Source organism: Oryctolagus cuniculus, chromosome 15 (assembly GCF_964237555.1).
Source record: "Oryctolagus cuniculus chromosome 15, mOryCun1.1, whole genome shotgun sequence".
Lineage (NCBI taxonomy): Eukaryota > Metazoa > Chordata > Mammalia > Lagomorpha > Leporidae > Oryctolagus > Oryctolagus cuniculus.
Window position 1 is genome coordinate 67,092,775 of NC_091446.1, and position 18,034 is coordinate 67,110,808.

The following is an 18,034-nucleotide window of genomic DNA, read 5'->3' on the forward strand; positions in this document are numbered from 1 at the left end:
TTGTTTCATTTCCATGGGAGATGTTGATTTCAAAGAGGTCAGCCCAGTTTTAGGTCACATTGTGGCCAGCTACTGGACCAGAAATGGGAAGTGACTAGATTTATGTAGTTATTGGAAATGGCATCACAGATGCTGGGGTTTCTGCTGAATCTCCCCTCCCCTCCCCCTGCATCCACCCCTTTCACTTCCTCATTTACCCCTGTGCACCTGGTTGGATTTTTTTGGCACACATCCCCATAGTAAAATGGGTTCATTAAATCTGTGTGTGAATATGAACACACCACCAAGTTGTCGAGCTGTGCCCTGGGCTTAGTGGGGCGGGAGCGAAACTCTGCCTGGGGTTTCCCTTTGCCATTCATCATAGTTCATGGCTGGGAAACGTTGGTTGCTGGGTTATTAAAGGAGCTTGAACTTGCCCGTACATTGCTGTGCGTTCACACTGTGCTGCTGTCTGGGAGTGAATGCTGAATGGAAGCAAATGGAACAGCAGCAGCCTTCAGGATCTGGGCAGGAGGAGAGCAGCATGGCCTGGCCTGAGACCACCACAGGGTTCTCTGGCAGATGTCAACACTGGCTGAAAAAAAAAAATAAATCGAATGTGGGATATTTGGGTCCCTAGAATCATCTATTGCTTGTCTTCTCTTTTACTCCCTTTCTAAGTACAAAAATAACAATGCACTGAAGGCCAACAGTCGACAAGTGCTGGACTTCGCCTTTCAAGTAAAGAGACTGGGCTCGTGTCTGTGTGCTCTCCTCCTGTCTCTGGATCCTCTGTCATATATTCTCTCCCACCACTCCATCTCTGCCGGGCCTCTCCTTCCTCCCTTCTCCCTGGTAGGCCCCTCTGAATTCCTTGCATCTTTAAATTATTGACAATGTGACCCCCTTCCTTTGTTCCCCAGCAGGGAGCAGTCCCGGGGCCTGCCCAGTGTCTGCAGCACTCAGCCAGAGGGAAGGAGGGAGGAGTCCCTTACGGAGTGCTGGCCGTCCAGGGCTGCCGCCATTTCCCAGCCGAATAGGAGCTGTAAAACTTGTGGCTTACATAACCCAGCGAGCACTCTCCAGCTAATCTACAATCTGGGCTTTGAAGATCACAAGAAAGCAAAGGTCACGACCCAGAGATCAAAGTGACAGAAGCCCACAGAGTAATTGCCGGTTACCCTGTGTGGAGGGCCCGGGTCTGTCCTGTGGGTGTATTGTCTGCCTGGAGACTTCAAACATGTTGCCGGTGAACTGTGAGCCACATCAGCTGGCCCTTGCCACTCGTCAGGCTTTCATTAATGCCGTAGGTGAGCTCACCTCAGCTCATTAGAGTGAGATCATTGTCATCTCTCGGAGCATCTGGACTTACTCCTCTCACAGTGTTCGTTCATTACTCCTTGGTCTTTATTGACTTTTTCTGACAGTCCTCCCTCACCTGGAGGTGTAGGGGGTGGTTTTGTAAGGAAATTGGAGTAACAAGAAAGGATAATGCAGATGTATTGATTGTCAGTCAACTCTGAGGCATTTAGAAGTCAAGCTAGGTAAAATTAAAAGGAGCCTTGTGCATCACTTGGCCCATCCCTTCATTGCACAGATGGGGAAACTGAGGCTCAGCAAGGTGGCAGAGGTGGAGCTGAGGTCACACAGCCCCATAAGTGTGGGGAGCAACTCGGACTAGACTAAGTTACTGGAATTAAGACTTATTCTATGCATCTGCTCTCCCACAATATGGCGCTGGGAGAGGAGTAAAAACAACTTTTACACAGCTGCCTCCAGTTCGACCAATAACCTGCAGGAGCTGATCCCTCTCCTGATTGGAGGAGAGCAGCGTATTCGGCGTGTGGGTATCAGAGTTGGGATTGGTGGAAGAGGACTATAAAGGAGGAGAGAGACAACATGCACCAGGAACATCTAAGGGGAACACCTGAGGAACATCTCTCTGAAGGAACACCTGAGCAGCCCCCGAGAGAGCCGGCCGGTGGTGTGCCGCTCCCCCGCGGAAGTGGGGAAAGTGGCAGGGAGAACCGCCCTTCCACGGAGGTGGAAGGGTCGGTAGCCAACCCGGGAAGAACCAGCAGCAAACCCGGGGAGGGCCGAGCAGACGAAAGAACAGCGCAGGGTCCTGTGTCGTTCCTCCACGAAGAGGGGGAGCGACACATAAGTTCAAAGTCTGGATTCTTTGCACTTAGTCCTCACACTTTTCCTTATGAAGATCTCCCTCCCCTTCCATTTTCTCCCCGACACGCAATAGCTTTTGTTTCTCAAATGAGTTGCATGTAAACCATTGCTAACTTAAAAAAATTAACCAGAAATGTTTAATAGTTGATGAGGACTTTAGAGTAGCATGAGGTAACCAGTGTCACTAAATGGAATTGATGTAACCCACTCAATGGCCAAGACGCCTAATGTGTCCTTAGTGTTCTCATCCCAGTGAATGAAGTTTTGGGAAAGATGGAAAACAGGGTCGATGGAGCCCCGTGAATGCCTTCCGGGGTCCCAGCCCAGCTGGGGGGTCAGTAACTTGTGCTGTCTCCACATTCCCCAGGTGTAGGAATAAGAAGGTGACAAGAAATATGTGAAGAAGCAGCAGAAGTCTTCTGTAAGTGAAAAGGAGTAGAAAACCTTTAGTGACTCCATGCCCAGTTCCTAAACTAGAAACCTGGTATTTCTTGAGTAGGGCATCAGGTTAAAAAACATGGCAGCCAACCCTATAAAAAGACAGTAGGGATCTCTCTTGGCCTTTGTGTGGTTGTGCAGTGCTGTTGGAGAGCAGCCAGTTCCCCTGGGGGTAACAGTTGTGGGCAAGAGGAAAGAACATACTCTTCTCTGAGGTCAAGCTGAAAAATGCCAGAGCACCAGGACTGGCGTAGAGAGAATTCTTTTATTTTTATTTTTATTTTTATTTTTTTGACAGGCAGAGTGGACAGTGAGAAAGAGAGAAAGGTCTTCCTTTTTCCGTTGGTTCACCCCCCAATGGCTGCTGTGGCCGGCGCACCCCACTGATCCGAAGCCAGGAGCCAGGTGCTTCTCCTGGTCTCCCACATGGGTGCAGGGCCCAAGGACTTGGGCCATCTTCCACTGCACTCCCGGGCCACAGCAGAGAGCAGGCCTGGAAGAGGAGCAACCTGGACAGAATCTGGCACCCCGACCGGGACTAGAATCTGGTGTGCTGGCGCTGCAGGCGGAGGATTAGCCTAGTGAGCCGCGGCACTGATTGAGAATTGGTTTTTGAACAAACAAACAAGCAAAAGAAACCAAACAAAAAACAGAAACCTTTATGCTGTGTTTTTTTTTTTTTTTCTCCTCCTCAAGGTTTAGAGGGGCCCATTAGGAAAATGGAACATTCTATGGGAGAAGAGAGAGAATCTGAAAAGCTCTGGGTGCCAGTGTCTTACTTTTAGGAAATCCATTTCTAGACACAAACAAATGGGTCTTTGAACACCCGCCTGGGATCCCTGCTCTCTCCTGGACAACCTTGCCATCCATATTGCAGCTGGGGGTACTTTTGAGTCCTGCCACCCCCAGGCTTCCGGGTCTTCCCCCCACCACCTTGAGAAGGTCGGGAAAATTGGAGCTGCCCTCTGGAGCTAGGGGACGTGAGACTCAGAACTTAGACGGATCTCTTTTCATTAAGCAATGCCCGGGCTTAACAAGCAGTTTTATAAATCTGAAGCTGTCTCTGGGTGTCGCAGGATTTATAGCCGGGGGTTTCTGCCATAAAGTGGTTTATGATGGCTGCCTTCTGTGTTATTAGTAGCTGTCTCTTCCTTCAACCATTGCTGTTTGATAATAGCCTTAAAACACCCAGAATTACTTACCTACAAGCCCCATTCCCGATAGCCCCTGTTGACAGTCTGAATAAGTTTACTGCCCTTTTGTTGTACTTTACCTTCAAAACAAACTGATTGAACCATCAATAGCTCGTGGAGGCTGACAGAGGGATGTCATCTGGACTAGCCCTTGTGATTGCAGGTTATCTGGAGGAGTTAACCTTCCCGCATTGTTAACTGAAATGTTTTATGTACTATGCAACTTTAGGATACGGCTGTGATAACCCCAGTAACTAAGTCATACATCATGGTAAAGAGATTTTGGTGTAACAAATAACCCTGGATTAAATTTACAAGGGTTGAATTGATATTGTAAAAGCCTTCATTCTGGGGCTGCGGGAATCCTGTCTTGTGTTTTTATGGCAAACTTGTGTTACACTCAGGGTTGAAGCTTCGGCTTTAAACACACTGACATGACCTAGAAGAAAGGGATATACATCTCCCAAGACCAGGATGGCACCAGCAGATAGGAAGCCCACGGACTTAGCACTTGGCAGTAGTGTTTGGAGCCAGTCCCAACCAGCACGGGGTAGGGAAAAGTGGTGGACGTGGCCGCTGTCTGGCTCTGGGTACTGCAGACACTGCAGGTGGGCACGCTGTTGGTGGAACGTAGGCCCTGCTGCCTCACCACCCTCTTAATTCTCAGACGTATCCCTTATGGTGTCCTTTTCACCAAGACATTGGTTCTCAGCAGGAGCTGCAGCAGTAGCACCTGGGAGCTTATTAGGAACAGCAATTCTAGGCCAACTCAGTCAGGTGCTCTGGGTGACAAGGGTTTTAACAGGACTCCAGTAACAGTGTGGATGTCTGCTCAGGTCTGAGAACTGCACTCAAACGTAAGCTCACTGAGAGCAGAACTGTGCTGTTGTATTCATCAGCTTGTGCTTGGTACCTTGCATAGTTCCTGGCAGGTGGTGGCTGCTTGGCAGCTGTTTGTGGAGTGTAGAGGAAGAGAATGGAGGAAGCTACCTCTCAGGGAGGGACTCTGGACCTGGTACTGAGTTTCAGAATGAACTACCTGGGGCAAGTGTTCCTGGTGCCGCTCAAACCCCTCCAAGCAGCTGCTTGGTAACTGAGGCTGGTCTTCCATGTGGGAGTCCACCTACCCCAAATGTCGGGAATGACTGGCAGCCTATGTCATAGGGTGTTTCTGATTGTATAAGAAGAATGCACAGAAAAGAGCAGCTCTTTGTCATCTGAGATGTTTAACTACCCTGAAAGTCAGCACCTCTCTCCCTCCTTCCCCTTTGATTTCAGGGCTGTGATCCAAAGGGAGGCGAAATGACAGTCTGCGGTCTGTTGTCATCCTGGCTCCTGCCAGCCCTGTGAAGGCATCTTTCACTCCATCGTTAAACATTGGCTGATTTTCTAATACTGATGTTTTCTGCACCTGAATATTCATCTTTTCCCACCCTACACTTAGTGGGTGTCTTTACTCCTGTGCGCGTCACTCCTGACATATTGTTTCTGTCTGTACTTGTCTTTATTTGAAAGACTCTGTTGTCATCAAGACTTTGCTGCTACAAGCAGAAGATGTAGGTTTCCTCCTGCAGACTGAGGCTGTGAGAGTTCTATGGGGCATAGAAAGGGCACCTGGGCCCTTTGTGGGACTTTTCTGTTTTGGGATAAGGTTCGGGGGTGTTTGGAGAGGGAAAGGAGAGGTTTCGGGGAGAAATAGGAAAGAGGGTATGGGTGAAGACCCGGGGCGAGGCAGGGTGGAGATAGGGTCGAATTCTAGGCCCTCAGACACTAGGATGGGCATTTCTCGGGGAGGAAAAATATACTTGGAAATAATTTCAATGCATTCTTCACAGTGGGTAACAAGAAGGCTTTTCCTGGTGGTGTCTAGACCGTTGCCTCTGGCATTTAAGTCATCAGCCACCTCTTTAACCTGGACAAGCCAATGAAGGCTGCGTGGTAGTACAAGATCACCTTGTAATTGAGGGACGTGGCTCTAGGAGCCTGGGGCTCTGAAGAGGGGGAGGCACACCCCAAGTAACTGTGGACAAGCTCAGTGCTTGGTCATGTCGAGGATTTGATTCCTGTGTGCTGGTTTGAGGTTCCCTGTTCTTCTTGATCCCTTATTTTCAGTCCTCTGGTGAGTAAGGCAGAGCCCTCTCTCTGTGCCACCATAGCTGCTCTGTACATAACCCCTAGCACTTAGCAACACTGACTTCTGTGTGTGAGTCTATCTTCCCTTTTACACTGACAGCCCATTTGAGAGCAAGAATCACATCATAATCAACTCTGTATCCCCAGGCCCCAGCACATAGAAGGTGCTCAGGAAATAGGAGAATACTTCAAAAAGTTTTTGGGAAATGGAGTTAAAATATGTTTAGTCGTGGAGTCCATTCATAGCTTTTTGATAATATGCATTTCATGAACTTTTTGAAGATTACCCCATATGCTTGGATTCCTTCAATTTTTTGCCCCGAATAAATATTTATTAATTCTTCCATTCCCTGAACTTTTTGAAGTTGCCTTGTGTTTGTACAACTGAAATGAACGAGGACACCATTGAGTACATCCTAGTGATCATTTTCAAGATTAGGTGAAGGTAAGTGAAAAAATTTGTCCCACCCTTTAAGAAAGTTATTGTTTAGGTAAGGGTATAAACTGGATGCCATGAAGAAATGAGATTATTTTTCAAAGTTCATGGACAAATGGGATTGAAAGAATAAGTTTTTTGTAGTACAAAAAACATTTTCATAATTTGTTTCATGATAGGTGTTTTCCATGAACTGTTGAAGACCTCTTGTAATTAAAAAACAATGTCAGACTGTCCTGTGCTGACACTTGTTCTAGGAGTACTAGAAATAGAGAGGGCATTGTAGGCTGGAAGTTTAGAAGGAAACTTCCTTGGTGATTGAGAATTGAAAGATGAGTGGATGCTAAGGAGCTGGGAGCAGGAAGGAAGTGACAGATTCCCTGGGAGATAATCCATTGTTCCTGACATTGGGTGCTCACCTCTTGCTAAGAGCAGTAAGGTATAAACGATTGCTGGATGGAGTGTAGGGGGCCTGAGGGAAAGCATCTGGGTTACTGAGGAGGGAGAAGTCAAGGCAGGTGTACATATATTTTATTTCTTTATTTAATTGTTTATGAACCTACACCCTAGCCAAGTACATCTTCTTGTCAACTTTGTATATACTTGCTTGCGGATAGTTCATTACACAAATAGCTATTTGAGACATAAGAAGGCCACGTAACATTTGTTGGGCCATGAATAGCTCCTAGAAGCCAGTACCCCTTTGTCTTCTCCTTGATAAAGATAATCTTCATAGGGCTAATGTGGAAATAATCCAGTGATGATGAAAAATAGTCCTCTGGACTCACTAGACTAATCATCTGTCTGCAGCGCCAGCACCCCGGGTTCTAGTCCGGTTGGGGTGCCAGATTCTGTCCCGGTTGCTCCTCTTCCAGTCCAGCTCTCTGCTGTGGCCCAAGAAGGCAGTGGGGGATGGCCCAAGTGCTTGGGCCCTGCACCCGCATGGGAGACCAGGAAGAAGCACCTGGCTCTTGGCTTCGGAATGGCACAGCATGCCAGCCTTAGCGGCCATTTGTGGAGTGAACCAACGGAAGGAAGACCTTTCTCTCTGTCTCTCTTGCTCACTGTCTAACTCTGCCTGTCAAATTAAAAAAAAAAAAAAAAATAGTCCTCTGGAGCCTAGCTTGATTCCTCAAGAAAGCACTTCCCAGCTACTCATGTTCCTTACTTCTAGTCACCCAGGCTATGCCAACCTAGTTTATTGTCCTCAATCACAGATAGTTGTATCAGCTTCAGATTGGATGTTTATTGCAATCTCAGAGATGAGAATGATAACAGATGCCCCATAGGAATGGCCATGAAAGAAATGACAAGCCAGTTAAAGGTTCATTTTATAGAGATTTTCCTGTGTAGCAGAGAAGCTGAGCCCACTTTCTGGATTGGAAGGCGGTTAAGAACATTGATAAGGTCCCAGTGGCTCATACAAAGGTGTGTGTCTGTGTGTCTTCCTGTGAGTCAAGTACAGCCATTAGTATATGTGTCTAAAGTTTAGCTGTGTGTCTGTGTAAGGTCAAGGGGTGATTGCTTTTTCTTTGTGAAGGAAGAGAGATGAAGCAGCAATCAAGATCTGAACTCCTGAAGACCTAATAATGGGGATTCCCGAGGACCACATTGCCTGAACCTTTGAGGCTTTGACCCCTGCCATCCTGACTTGTCTCTGATTCTTCTCCTCCAGGTGCTTTGTTCTGTACAAGCTGCCCGGCTTGAAGTTTCTGGATGCCAAGAAAGTAACCAAACAAGAGCGAGAGGAGGCGTTGGTGAGAGGGGCCTTCATGAAGGTGGTGAAACCCAAGGTGAGCTGCCTCGAAGCCCTGCTGTTCACAGGGGACTTCATGTCTCAGTGCTGGTTACTCTCCGGATGTCCTCCTGTGTTTTTAGAATGTGGCCTGGGAACAGCCGTCTCTCCACTGATGCATTGTTGGCCAAACATGAAATGATGCTGGGTGTGTGTTGGGTTTTCCTGTGTCCAGTGTCTAAGGGGATATTGTCTGTATGGTGGTGCCTTGTTGTTACTTACTTTATCAGTAAAGCAGCAACATACTCAGCTCAGACTAGTGAAGTTCCAGAGGTCATGTCAGGCCCCTGCTTAAAGAAGTTTCCAAAATATGGCCTTTGTAAGTCTAAAGTTGGCAAAGGAGAGAGTGTTGGACATTTAACATTTCTGTAGTGGACAGGAGACCTTTGTGCCTCAGAGGGGATCTTCTTTCTTGGCACTGAAGGACAGCTGGCGAGAATGTTCTCTCCTATCACTGCTATGGTGGAAGGCCATGGTTCCTGATCATGCATCCCTTGGCTGGCACATGCTCCCCACCGTGTAGCTCTCCAGAGCTCAGTAGGGTGGGGTTTGCTGACCCTTCTTTAGCTAGTTGAGTATGTATGGAGGCCATGTAAGTGAACATGGTGTCATCCTAATGGCAGCTCTGACGAGCCTGGGGGAGTGTGGCTTATGGTCTTGGGACTCAGACACAAGGAGCTTTTTGAAAAATGTGGACAACTATCTCTTTGGGAGGAGTTAGGGTCCATGAGTGAAGCCAGTGGATGGGGATTGGCCTTGATGTCCCCTAGTGACACTTTTGGAGGACCGTCACTTCCGTGGGGCCCTGGAACTATGAGGTCACCTCCCATGCCATTGCCATCTGTGTTACAAATACTGGCACAGAAACCAAAGAGACCTGGTTTCTCCTCAGTTACTTCTAGCACTCTACACATTTCTAGGAAGTGATGAAGAGCAGGGGGAGAAAAACCAAACCCGACCAACACAGACCAGACACTGAAGCCTCTTCCATCAAGTGGCTTGGCTGGCACCAGGCCTGAGGCCACTCTCTCCCTGAACCCAGGAGGTGCAACAGATTTCCCATCATGCTGAATAAAATTGCTTACAGTCTTGGAAATATAGGATGTTGGAGGTGCAATACTGGCAGATAAGTGTATTGTTACCTGTTTCAGCATGTGGGAAATTAATCGAGTGATTCATTTCATAGCTATTTAAGTGTTAACAGTTCCCTTTATCGAGGCATGGATTTGACATATTGCACATGACTGCCTTTCATTATTCCAGCTTTTGTAATTTTGTTCAAATGAAGTGATTTATTTCTTGGCCTCTTTTAATTTTTGGTGAAAAGATCCCAGAGACAGCTGACATCACTAAACCTTGAAAAATACAACAAATGAACTCTTTATACTAACTTGGACTGTTATAAAGGTCTGCTGAGTATACTTGCCTTACCTCCACGCAAGCATTGTACCAAGTAGGTCAGTCCTTACCCTGCTGTCATATGTCTTTGACACAGGAAGTTCTACCCTTTCATTGGAAATTCAAAGGGGCTGATAGATATAATAACCACTGTATTTAGATGGGTTACTCAACATGTGCCCACCACCATTCTAAAGTTCTCTATAAACAGATTTGTGAATCCTCACCTAATCTTACAAAGCAGAAGGGAAATATCATTGGCTCACTTTACAGGTGAGGTCACTCAGGGCCAGAGAAGTTAACTGGGCTACCCAAGGTCATGTGGCTAGGAATTGCCAGAACTTGAATTTCACCTGTGGGTCTGCTCACCTAGCCACACACATCTCACTTCCCTGTCTTCCCTATGAAAGCAGTGAACCCATTATTTTCCCCACGGGCCCTTTGTTCAAATAAAAGCTTATAGGAGGGCCTTTGGTGTTCTAACTGTTCTGTGGTGTGGAAATGAGAGGCGCTGGAATTCTTCCCTGCCGGTGAAAGGGACTGGGAATGGCTCCTTCAACTCCAGTATCAGCTGTTTCATGGAGTCAGAAGCATCATCAGTGGAAATGTTCTTCTGAGTTCGTAATTAGTTTCCAGTCAATTATAGAATTAGCTCCTGTTTGTGTGATTGACTCGAACATCCGTCCTAACCATATTAAGCTTCAAAATCCCCATTAATTATTTGAGGATAGAGACACAAATGCTCTGGCAAAGTGTGGGGACCTTTGGTTCTCCTTGTATAAAGTCGCCCGGTTCCCAAACCGGAGGGATCTCAATGTCGCCTGGTCTGTGTCCTGATGTTACAGATGAGGAAATGGGAGAGACGTCAGTTTCCCAAGGCCTCTCCCTCCTGCTGGGCAGAACTGGAACCAGCACCCAGGGGCTTCCCTTCTAGTTAGGTGTTCCACGTGTGCCACAACCCTTCAGCAGCACAGAGGGTTCCTCTTTCTCGGTGTTGTAGTGAAGTGCATGCGTCCCTGAGTGGCTGGCGATCCCCTCTCTCTTGTTTTCAGAGGTAGACATGGGCACTTTTCTGGTGGATAGAGGCCAGAATGAGCCCGTTGCTGAATGAATAAATTAGCATGCAAAAGCACAGCTCTCTCCTGGCTGCCACTTGCACAGACACATGTTTGTTCCCATGCAGGTGTGTATACACTCTCTGGCTGTGTGTATATACATTTGCATGTTCTGGGAGGTATGTGTATGCCTGGAGTCAGCTTCTAAGTGGAGAGCAATTTCCTCCCTGCAAATTGCCAGTGCAGTGCTGAGCACACTTGCTGAAGACCTATTTTTCATAGCACAATCGACATCGCAGGCTGGCTTCTGTCCTTTCGGTTGCAGCGGTGGGCTGTTGTGCTTACTCAGCAGAATGCTGTGATGGATCATCAAGGGGGCCATGATTTGGGGAGCTGTTTTCATTTTATTCCTGACATAAAGTATTTGGGAGCATAGAAAATACCTCTCCAATCACAGCCCTTGCCTTGGAGGTAGGGAACGGGCAGTCTGGGTGTTCTCAGCTGACGCAAATGCAAAAATCATCCAGAAGCTAATAAACCCCCTGCATCAAAGGTTTGATATGGTACCTGGCAAGTCCCAGTGCCGGAGTGCGAGTTCTCTCTAGCTTTTTCTCCTGGTGACAGATTTCTTCTTCATTGCTGCCTTTTGGCTTTTGTTGTTTAAAAGCCACTTTCTATCTGAGCTCTGATTGTTCTACAGAAAGATGCTGTCATTCATTAGGAAATGATAGCTGGTGTTACAATGGACTCTTCCAGACCCTGTGTGTGTGATGTGTTGACTTAATGGACCTGCAACTGCCAGGCTTTGCTCGTTTCCCAGAATTTTAAAGAAAATATATATCTTTGTCCAATATTGGCCATTGAATCATGCCATTGTCAATACAGAAAGCACCAAGCTGAAGACTGAGAAGCTTAAGGCCCCCAATGAAAGGCTTCTGTAATGACCAGACCATGACCTCTCACTGCACTGGGAAATGTAGATCAAAGGGGTGCAGAGGCCTGTCCAGGAGGGCGTGAGTGGCGGGCACACGAGCCCTGCACATCAGAGAGGCAGCTCAAAAACTCGACAGTCAGAATTGCTTAATTATGTCCTGACTTTGTAATTATTCATCCTTGTTCTGGCAGAGAGCACAGTTGTCATTTCTTTGACATATTATTTAAAGCTGAGCCCTCTTGTTTACAGGCATGTATACAAAGTTGGCTACCAACTGTTTAGAGTTCAGAACCTTATAGGAGCCACAGGGAGAGCAACTGTGTGGGCAGATGGACTGGAAATCACAGTTCTATTAGTGTTCAGGCACATGGGTTTCTGCATGTTGGATGTTTTCCGTAAGGAAAAGTATGGTCATGATGTGTTCATGAGTATTGATGTGTCCTTGAAAGTATGTCATGCATGTCTTTACTTGGGAATGCCTGTTTGCCATCATGTTTGACTCATGTAGTTCTTTATAGCTTGTGTAATTGTGTATGTATCTTCAGGTGTTTGGGAGAGTAGGCTATAACATGGGTGTGGTTGTGAGAAAGAAGAGAAAAATAGGCAGACGTGATGCATTAAAGGAACAAAATTTGGTGTCAACTACTTTCTGGAAATCTTTTTATATACACCCTTAAACCAAGAGCAGAAATTTACTTGTGGCCTAGGATCTCCACTCCTATGACTACTACACTACATAGTCCCACTCTTGACTCTTGGAATAAGGTCTTCACTCCCTTGAGTATCTTATTCCATCTGTGCGTATCTCTTTGAGTTTCCATGAAAAATACAACCTAGGAGGAAGGCTGGAAGTGGAATCTCAGGGCAACCAGCTCTTTATTGGGTTGAAGAAGGAGCTCAGCCGATGTGACAGCACCTCTGTGAGAGCAAGGAGCTTCGGCTGTTTTATTCACTTCTAAATCTGCTGTGCATGGTCTGTAGCAGAGGTCTTTCAGTGTTCAACAAAATGATGGACCATGAGTGACAGAGCACATTGGCAGGTGTCATGGAAGGTGGCCTGTATTTAGACATCCCTCCACAGAGTCAACTGGAAATTCAGGAAATGGGCGATTGCCTTCAGGACTGTGTGAATCTGTGCACTGGCAGAGTTCTGGATTGCTTATTTGTGTGTTCAAAGGGTTTACTCTGAGATTCATTATGGTGGAGAAACCTGTGGCCATCATGATCCCTATGCCTTAGGTTTTCCATGGAGTTTTGTTTCTTGGTGAGGCAGGGGCGCGACTTGAAGTTGTGTGCTCCCTCCACTAAGTGTTCCCTGAGTCCTCTTCTCTTAGACCCACCTGCTTCAGTTCAAGCATTTATGAAATAAGAAGTAACTTTTCACAAAAAAAAATGTATTGGGGCACCCCTGCGTCTGCACATGGTTAAAATGAGATTATCCTTGTTGTCGCTGCTATTGTATTTTTTTGCCTGTACCATAAAGGAGTGCTACCAAGTAGTTTGCTTGGTTCAACTAATAGCTTCTTAGTACTGTCCTAACACTTTGCTAAGTGATACCTTGTTCTAAACCACAGTGCATCCAATTTTGATACCTTTTGCTCACTCTGTCTAACCCAATTGCAAACACATTAAAGGTGATCAGAAACTACTATATTATTAACAGTTACTAGCATTTTCTCTACTTTCAGTATTTTTAAGGATATATATTTTTTACATCCAGCCATGGCATGCCCATAAATAAATATAGTAAACCACAATTACATGCAATTAAATAGGCAATTAGCCAATATAGATTGAAAATTCTCTACAGAGCCACATATTCAGAAACAAATGGGTGTCAGTCACTCTTCTAGATGTTTCTGACCACCTAATATGTTGTTGTCCTATGAATCGTTTCTGTTTTTACACAGATGATTCTTGTCTAGAGACAAACTCGTATTCTATTTTTAGTTACCTTTTTGTAAATTTTGAAGCGAGGAACATTTTTAATCAATTCTTTTTTGAAAAGCGCTTAGGCGATGTGTTTGGAAACAACCCTGGAAGTTAGGTAATTGCGGTTTGTTTTCCGTCCTTTCCCTGACTTCACAGCTGAAGGGAGACTGTCCTAAGGACTGTGTTCTCCGTTTTCGGCACCATGGCATCTCCTGCCTCGAGTCCATGCTTTCTGAGTATTGCTCTTTGCGGGCGATGTCTGTAGCCTTCCCTGTGAGCAGCAGCCATCTGGAATGAGAGACAGACTATTTGAGGAAAACTGTCTACAGTGTCTTGTAGAGCCCTGTGAATGCAGCACTTGGAATCTATAACAGACAGAAGGAAAGAGAGCCCATGCGTGTGGGTGCAGCCTCTCAGAGTCCCTCCTGAGGTCCCTGGGCCTTGCCAGGTTCTGAGTGTGTAGCAGAGACCATTCTCCATGAAGCTCAATGCTCAGTGAGGTACTGTTGTACCTCTGATCCAGTCACTGGCCTTCTTGGCAACTCAGCAGCCCAGCTGCATGCTTTTCCTTCTTTTATTCTCCAAATGCTTGCTGTGGTACAAAGGTATTGGACAGACCTGTGTCAGGAGCTTCATGGAATTAAATGGTACTTTTTAAACATGGAGATTGAGATAAGTGTCACTAGGATACTTTATACAAGTTCAGGAACTTGGTGATTGGTAGAAGTGTGGTGGATTTCATTATTTTCAGACTTGTTTCTTTCTCGCTGCCCTTGCCATAGCTCTTCCTCTAAGAGAGGAGACCCACTGACCTTGGACTTGGCCATATGATGCTTTGCCAATGGCATGTGAATGGAAGTGACAGCATGCCAATTCTGGGCCAGGACCTTATAATACACCATGTGTTACTGCTTACTGTCTCACACATCTGCTGTGTGCTACAAAAACAACATAAGAGGCACCCTGAGTAGACCTGAACCTGACCTGAGGCCTGAAGCAGAACCACCCAAGCCAACCACAGACCTCAGCATAAGCAGTAAATGCTTGTAATAAGCCTCTAGGATTTTGAACAAAAGTGTTACTGCAAAAACCTGACTAATATGGACATACTGTCCTTAAACTCTGCCCTCCGATGGCCACTGGAACCAGTGATGATAACTCAGACACAACATGGGGTTTAGGGAGGTTGATGATAGTTATTGCCACAGCACCAACTACTATAAACTTTTTGGATGTTTGATTTATCAGCATATCAGGAACAGCTTAACAGTTTGCCTGCTTCCTGCTGGTCCATTTTTAGATCCAGAAACACTTTTGTGATATATGAGTTAAAAGAACAACTAGCATGCATTGAGTGTCTATTGTCTACTAGATATTGTACCAAATGCTTCATGATTTTACCTCTGATTGTTCCCCTTACCTGGATCTGCAACCAGGGAAACTGATATCAGAGAAATTATGTACATCACCTAAAATGGCAGAACAAAAGGGAATCCTATTCTTTCTTAGGTCTGTGTAGGCCTCAAAGCTTCTATTGCCCTTCATCCTATATGCCATAAATTACTTTAGAGGATAATGTTAACCTCAAAGCTTGTGTTCTTTCTACTGTGTATGTTAGTGAGCCATTGATATACAAGTAGACTTGAACAAGTTTGTGATAAATGAAAAGATAACTTTATTTTGGTGCAAGAATTTTAATAGGGGTCTTTAGAAGGTTCATAGAGGGGCCGGCCCTGTGGCATAGTGGTAAAGCCACCGTTTGCTATGCCAGCATCCCATTTGGGCACAGGTTAGATTCCCAGCTGCTCCACTTCAGATCTGGCTCCCTGCTAATGTGCCTGGGAAAGCAGTAGAAGATGGCCCAAGTCTTGGGCCCCTGCACACATGTGGGAGACCCAGAAAAAGCTCCAGGCTCCTGGCTTCAGATTTGCCCAGCCCTGGCCGTTGCAGCCAATTGGGCAGTGAACCAGCAGATAGAAGAGATCTCTCTCTCTCTGTCTCTCTCTCTGCCTCTGCCTCTTTATAACTCTGTCTTTCAAATAAATAAATATTTTTTTAAAAAAGAGGGTTCATGGAAATTGTGTGTTATGAAAAAAAGTGTAGATTTTAGGAATTTTTTTGCACCAAAAATTATCTTTCAATTTGATTTTTGTCATGAGTTTTTGGAGTACCCTCATACAGTAGGAAGCAGGGGTAAACAAGCAGGAGGACAGGAGATGGAAAGGAGTAAAAGGCAGCTTTGTAATTTCCCGTTTTGACCTTGTAATCACGCCCCTTTACCCATTTTAGTGAAAGCATGGGTTAGGCAGAGAACCAGGAGTCAGCATGTGCAGTGCTCTGCGTGTTAGACCAGTTTTGTGGTTTCCCCTGAGGGACAGAAGGAAGGTTAGCATGGTTTAAACTTGGCGGGGGGGAGTCTGGGTGGGTCTATGTTTGAGGCGCTATTTGAAAGAGGGAGCGATAGTGTTTTGTGCAGAGCAGGTGCTTTGGAAACCTGTGATACAGCCGCTGCTGGCCTCAGGCTGCCCCAGCATTTGTCTTGCCCAGGCTGGCAGTGGTGCCCCTGCCACCACAGGGAGTAGACTGCTGAGTCCTAGAGCTGGATTGCGTGGAAGGAAGGGGGTGGTGGCCAGCAGCTTGGATGCTAGGGTGAGGGGAAAGCTAACGGCTGTCAGAGATGCAGCAGCGAGTCCATGGCATTCCAAATTCTTGCCCAGAGATCCCTCTCTTTTTAAGGTGTGGATATAAGGCTGCTTAACTGAGCCCTGAAACATCCTCATTCGTGTGATCACTGGTAGTGACTGAGATGGAGCCTGAATAGCCGATTATCTCTGTCATCCACACTTTATCTTCATATTTTCCTGCTCCACTGTGGAAGGGGGCTTTTGGTGTTTTGCATTTTAGGTTCTTTTTTAATTTTCACTTTTAAAAATTCAGCTTGAAAGAGAAGATGAAGAGAGGAAAATAAATATGCTTTCTGAACAAGTTAGGTTCTAGGCAAATAAAGTTGGCATACTGATTTCATTTTACTCTGGGTTCTGTGTAACTTCACGGCTTAGCAGAGAGCTGCTTCCCCCAGCAGTAGTGCGCCTGAACAGCATGCTCTTCTTACCACGCTCTTACCGTGCTCTTCTCTACCTCCATGCGTCCGTGTCTCCACCAGGTCTTCACTCTGAAGCCTCATGGTTCCACGTGAGGGGTGAGGAAGAGCAGATGGATATTGGGGGGCATCATGATTAAGAAAGCCAGAGCTGGACAGATGAGTGGAGGGAGGATGTCATGGCATATGTGTCCCTTGTCCCATCTTGTCCCAGCATCTTGCTGTCTGCCCTTCCCAACTCTGGGTCTTCCTGGCGCTCTGCCTTGCATGGAAAATCCCTTCCGGGCCTTTGGGAACATCAGATTGTAGGGACTGACCCTACAGACAGGTTGGCATCCTAGGAGAAGGGAAGCCTGAGGATGGAAGGGTCAGATACTAGGCCACCAGGGGAGAAGCATGAACAGCATTCTGAATCTAACTTGGAGCGTGAGTTAACATTGTTTGCACTTCCCTGCTGAAGGAAGGAGAAAGTGACAGTGGCACAGTTCCATCTTCTCCTCTGGATTTTCTGGTTACTTCCAATCTTCTGCTACTCATGGACAGGAAGAGCAAGCTCCAAGAAGAAAATACTCCTATAGAAGAAAACTCACATAAGCTTCCTGATGTGAGGGATGCTTCTGATACTTAAAATTTAGGGGGCCTGCACTGTGGTACAGCAGGTTAAAGCCCTGGCCTGAAGTGCCAGCATCCCAGATGGGCGCCGGTCCTAGTCCTGGCTGCTCCACTTCTGATCCAGCTCTCTGCTGTGGCCTGGGAAAACCGTAGAGGATGGCCCAGGTTATTGGGCCTCTACACCCACGTGGGAGACCTGGAAAAAGCTCCTGGCTCCTGGCTTCGGATCGGCGCAGCTCTGGCTGTTGGGGCCATCTGGGGAGTGAACCAGCAGATGAAAGACCTCTGTCTCTGTCTCTCCCTTTCTCTGTAACTCTGTCTTTCAAATAAATAAAAAATAAATATTAAAAAAAAGTACAATTTAGGTACTCAAAAAAGCAAAGTCATGGACAGGATGTGGTAGTACCATCACCTTAGTCCCACCTGAAAAAAGTTGAAAGTCATCATAAAGTTCTGAAAAACTTTTTGTCTAAATGTGGTGAGCATGAAGGTACTTCAAAAACCCTGGGAGAAATGTATGTTATTAAAAAAATCTAGGTGTGGATTTCCAGGTGGTTTTGCTTGAAAAAACACCTTCTCTTTTTATTTTGTCTCCATGACTTTTTTTTTGGACAGGCAGAGTTAGACAGTGAGAGAGAGAGAAAGGTCTTCCTTCCATTTGTTCGCCCACCAAATGGCTGCCACGGCCTGCGCACTGCACCAATCCAAAGCCAGGAGCCAGGTGCTTCTCCTGGTCTCCCATGGGGTGCAGGGCCCAAGCACCTGGACCATCCTCCGCTGCACTCCTGGGCCACAGCAGAGAGATCAACTCCAGTGTGAAGAAGGACTAATACTGAGCACTGACTACA

General features: G+C 46.3%; 1 protein-coding gene across 18 annotated transcripts in view; it reads left to right on the top strand.

Annotated features, from left to right (window-relative positions):
* LRMDA (leucine rich melanocyte differentiation associated) overlaps positions 1-18,034 on the top strand; it is a 1,127,870-nt gene that overhangs the window by 640,665 nt on the left and 469,171 nt on the right. For 17 of the 18 annotated variants that reach the window (XR_011382445.1, XR_011382447.1, XM_070057885.1 and 14 more), the window contains one exon: positions 8,036-8,153. Coding sequence is in view for 16 of the 18 variants with exons in the window: in XM_070057885.1 (XP_069913986.1) it covers positions 8,036-8,153 (118 nt within the window). In the remaining 2 variants the exon portion in view is untranslated. Of the gene's footprint in view, positions 1-902; positions 1,552-8,035; positions 8,154-18,034 lie in introns of those variants that run through there. The other variant, XM_070057896.1, reaches the window with a different exon arrangement.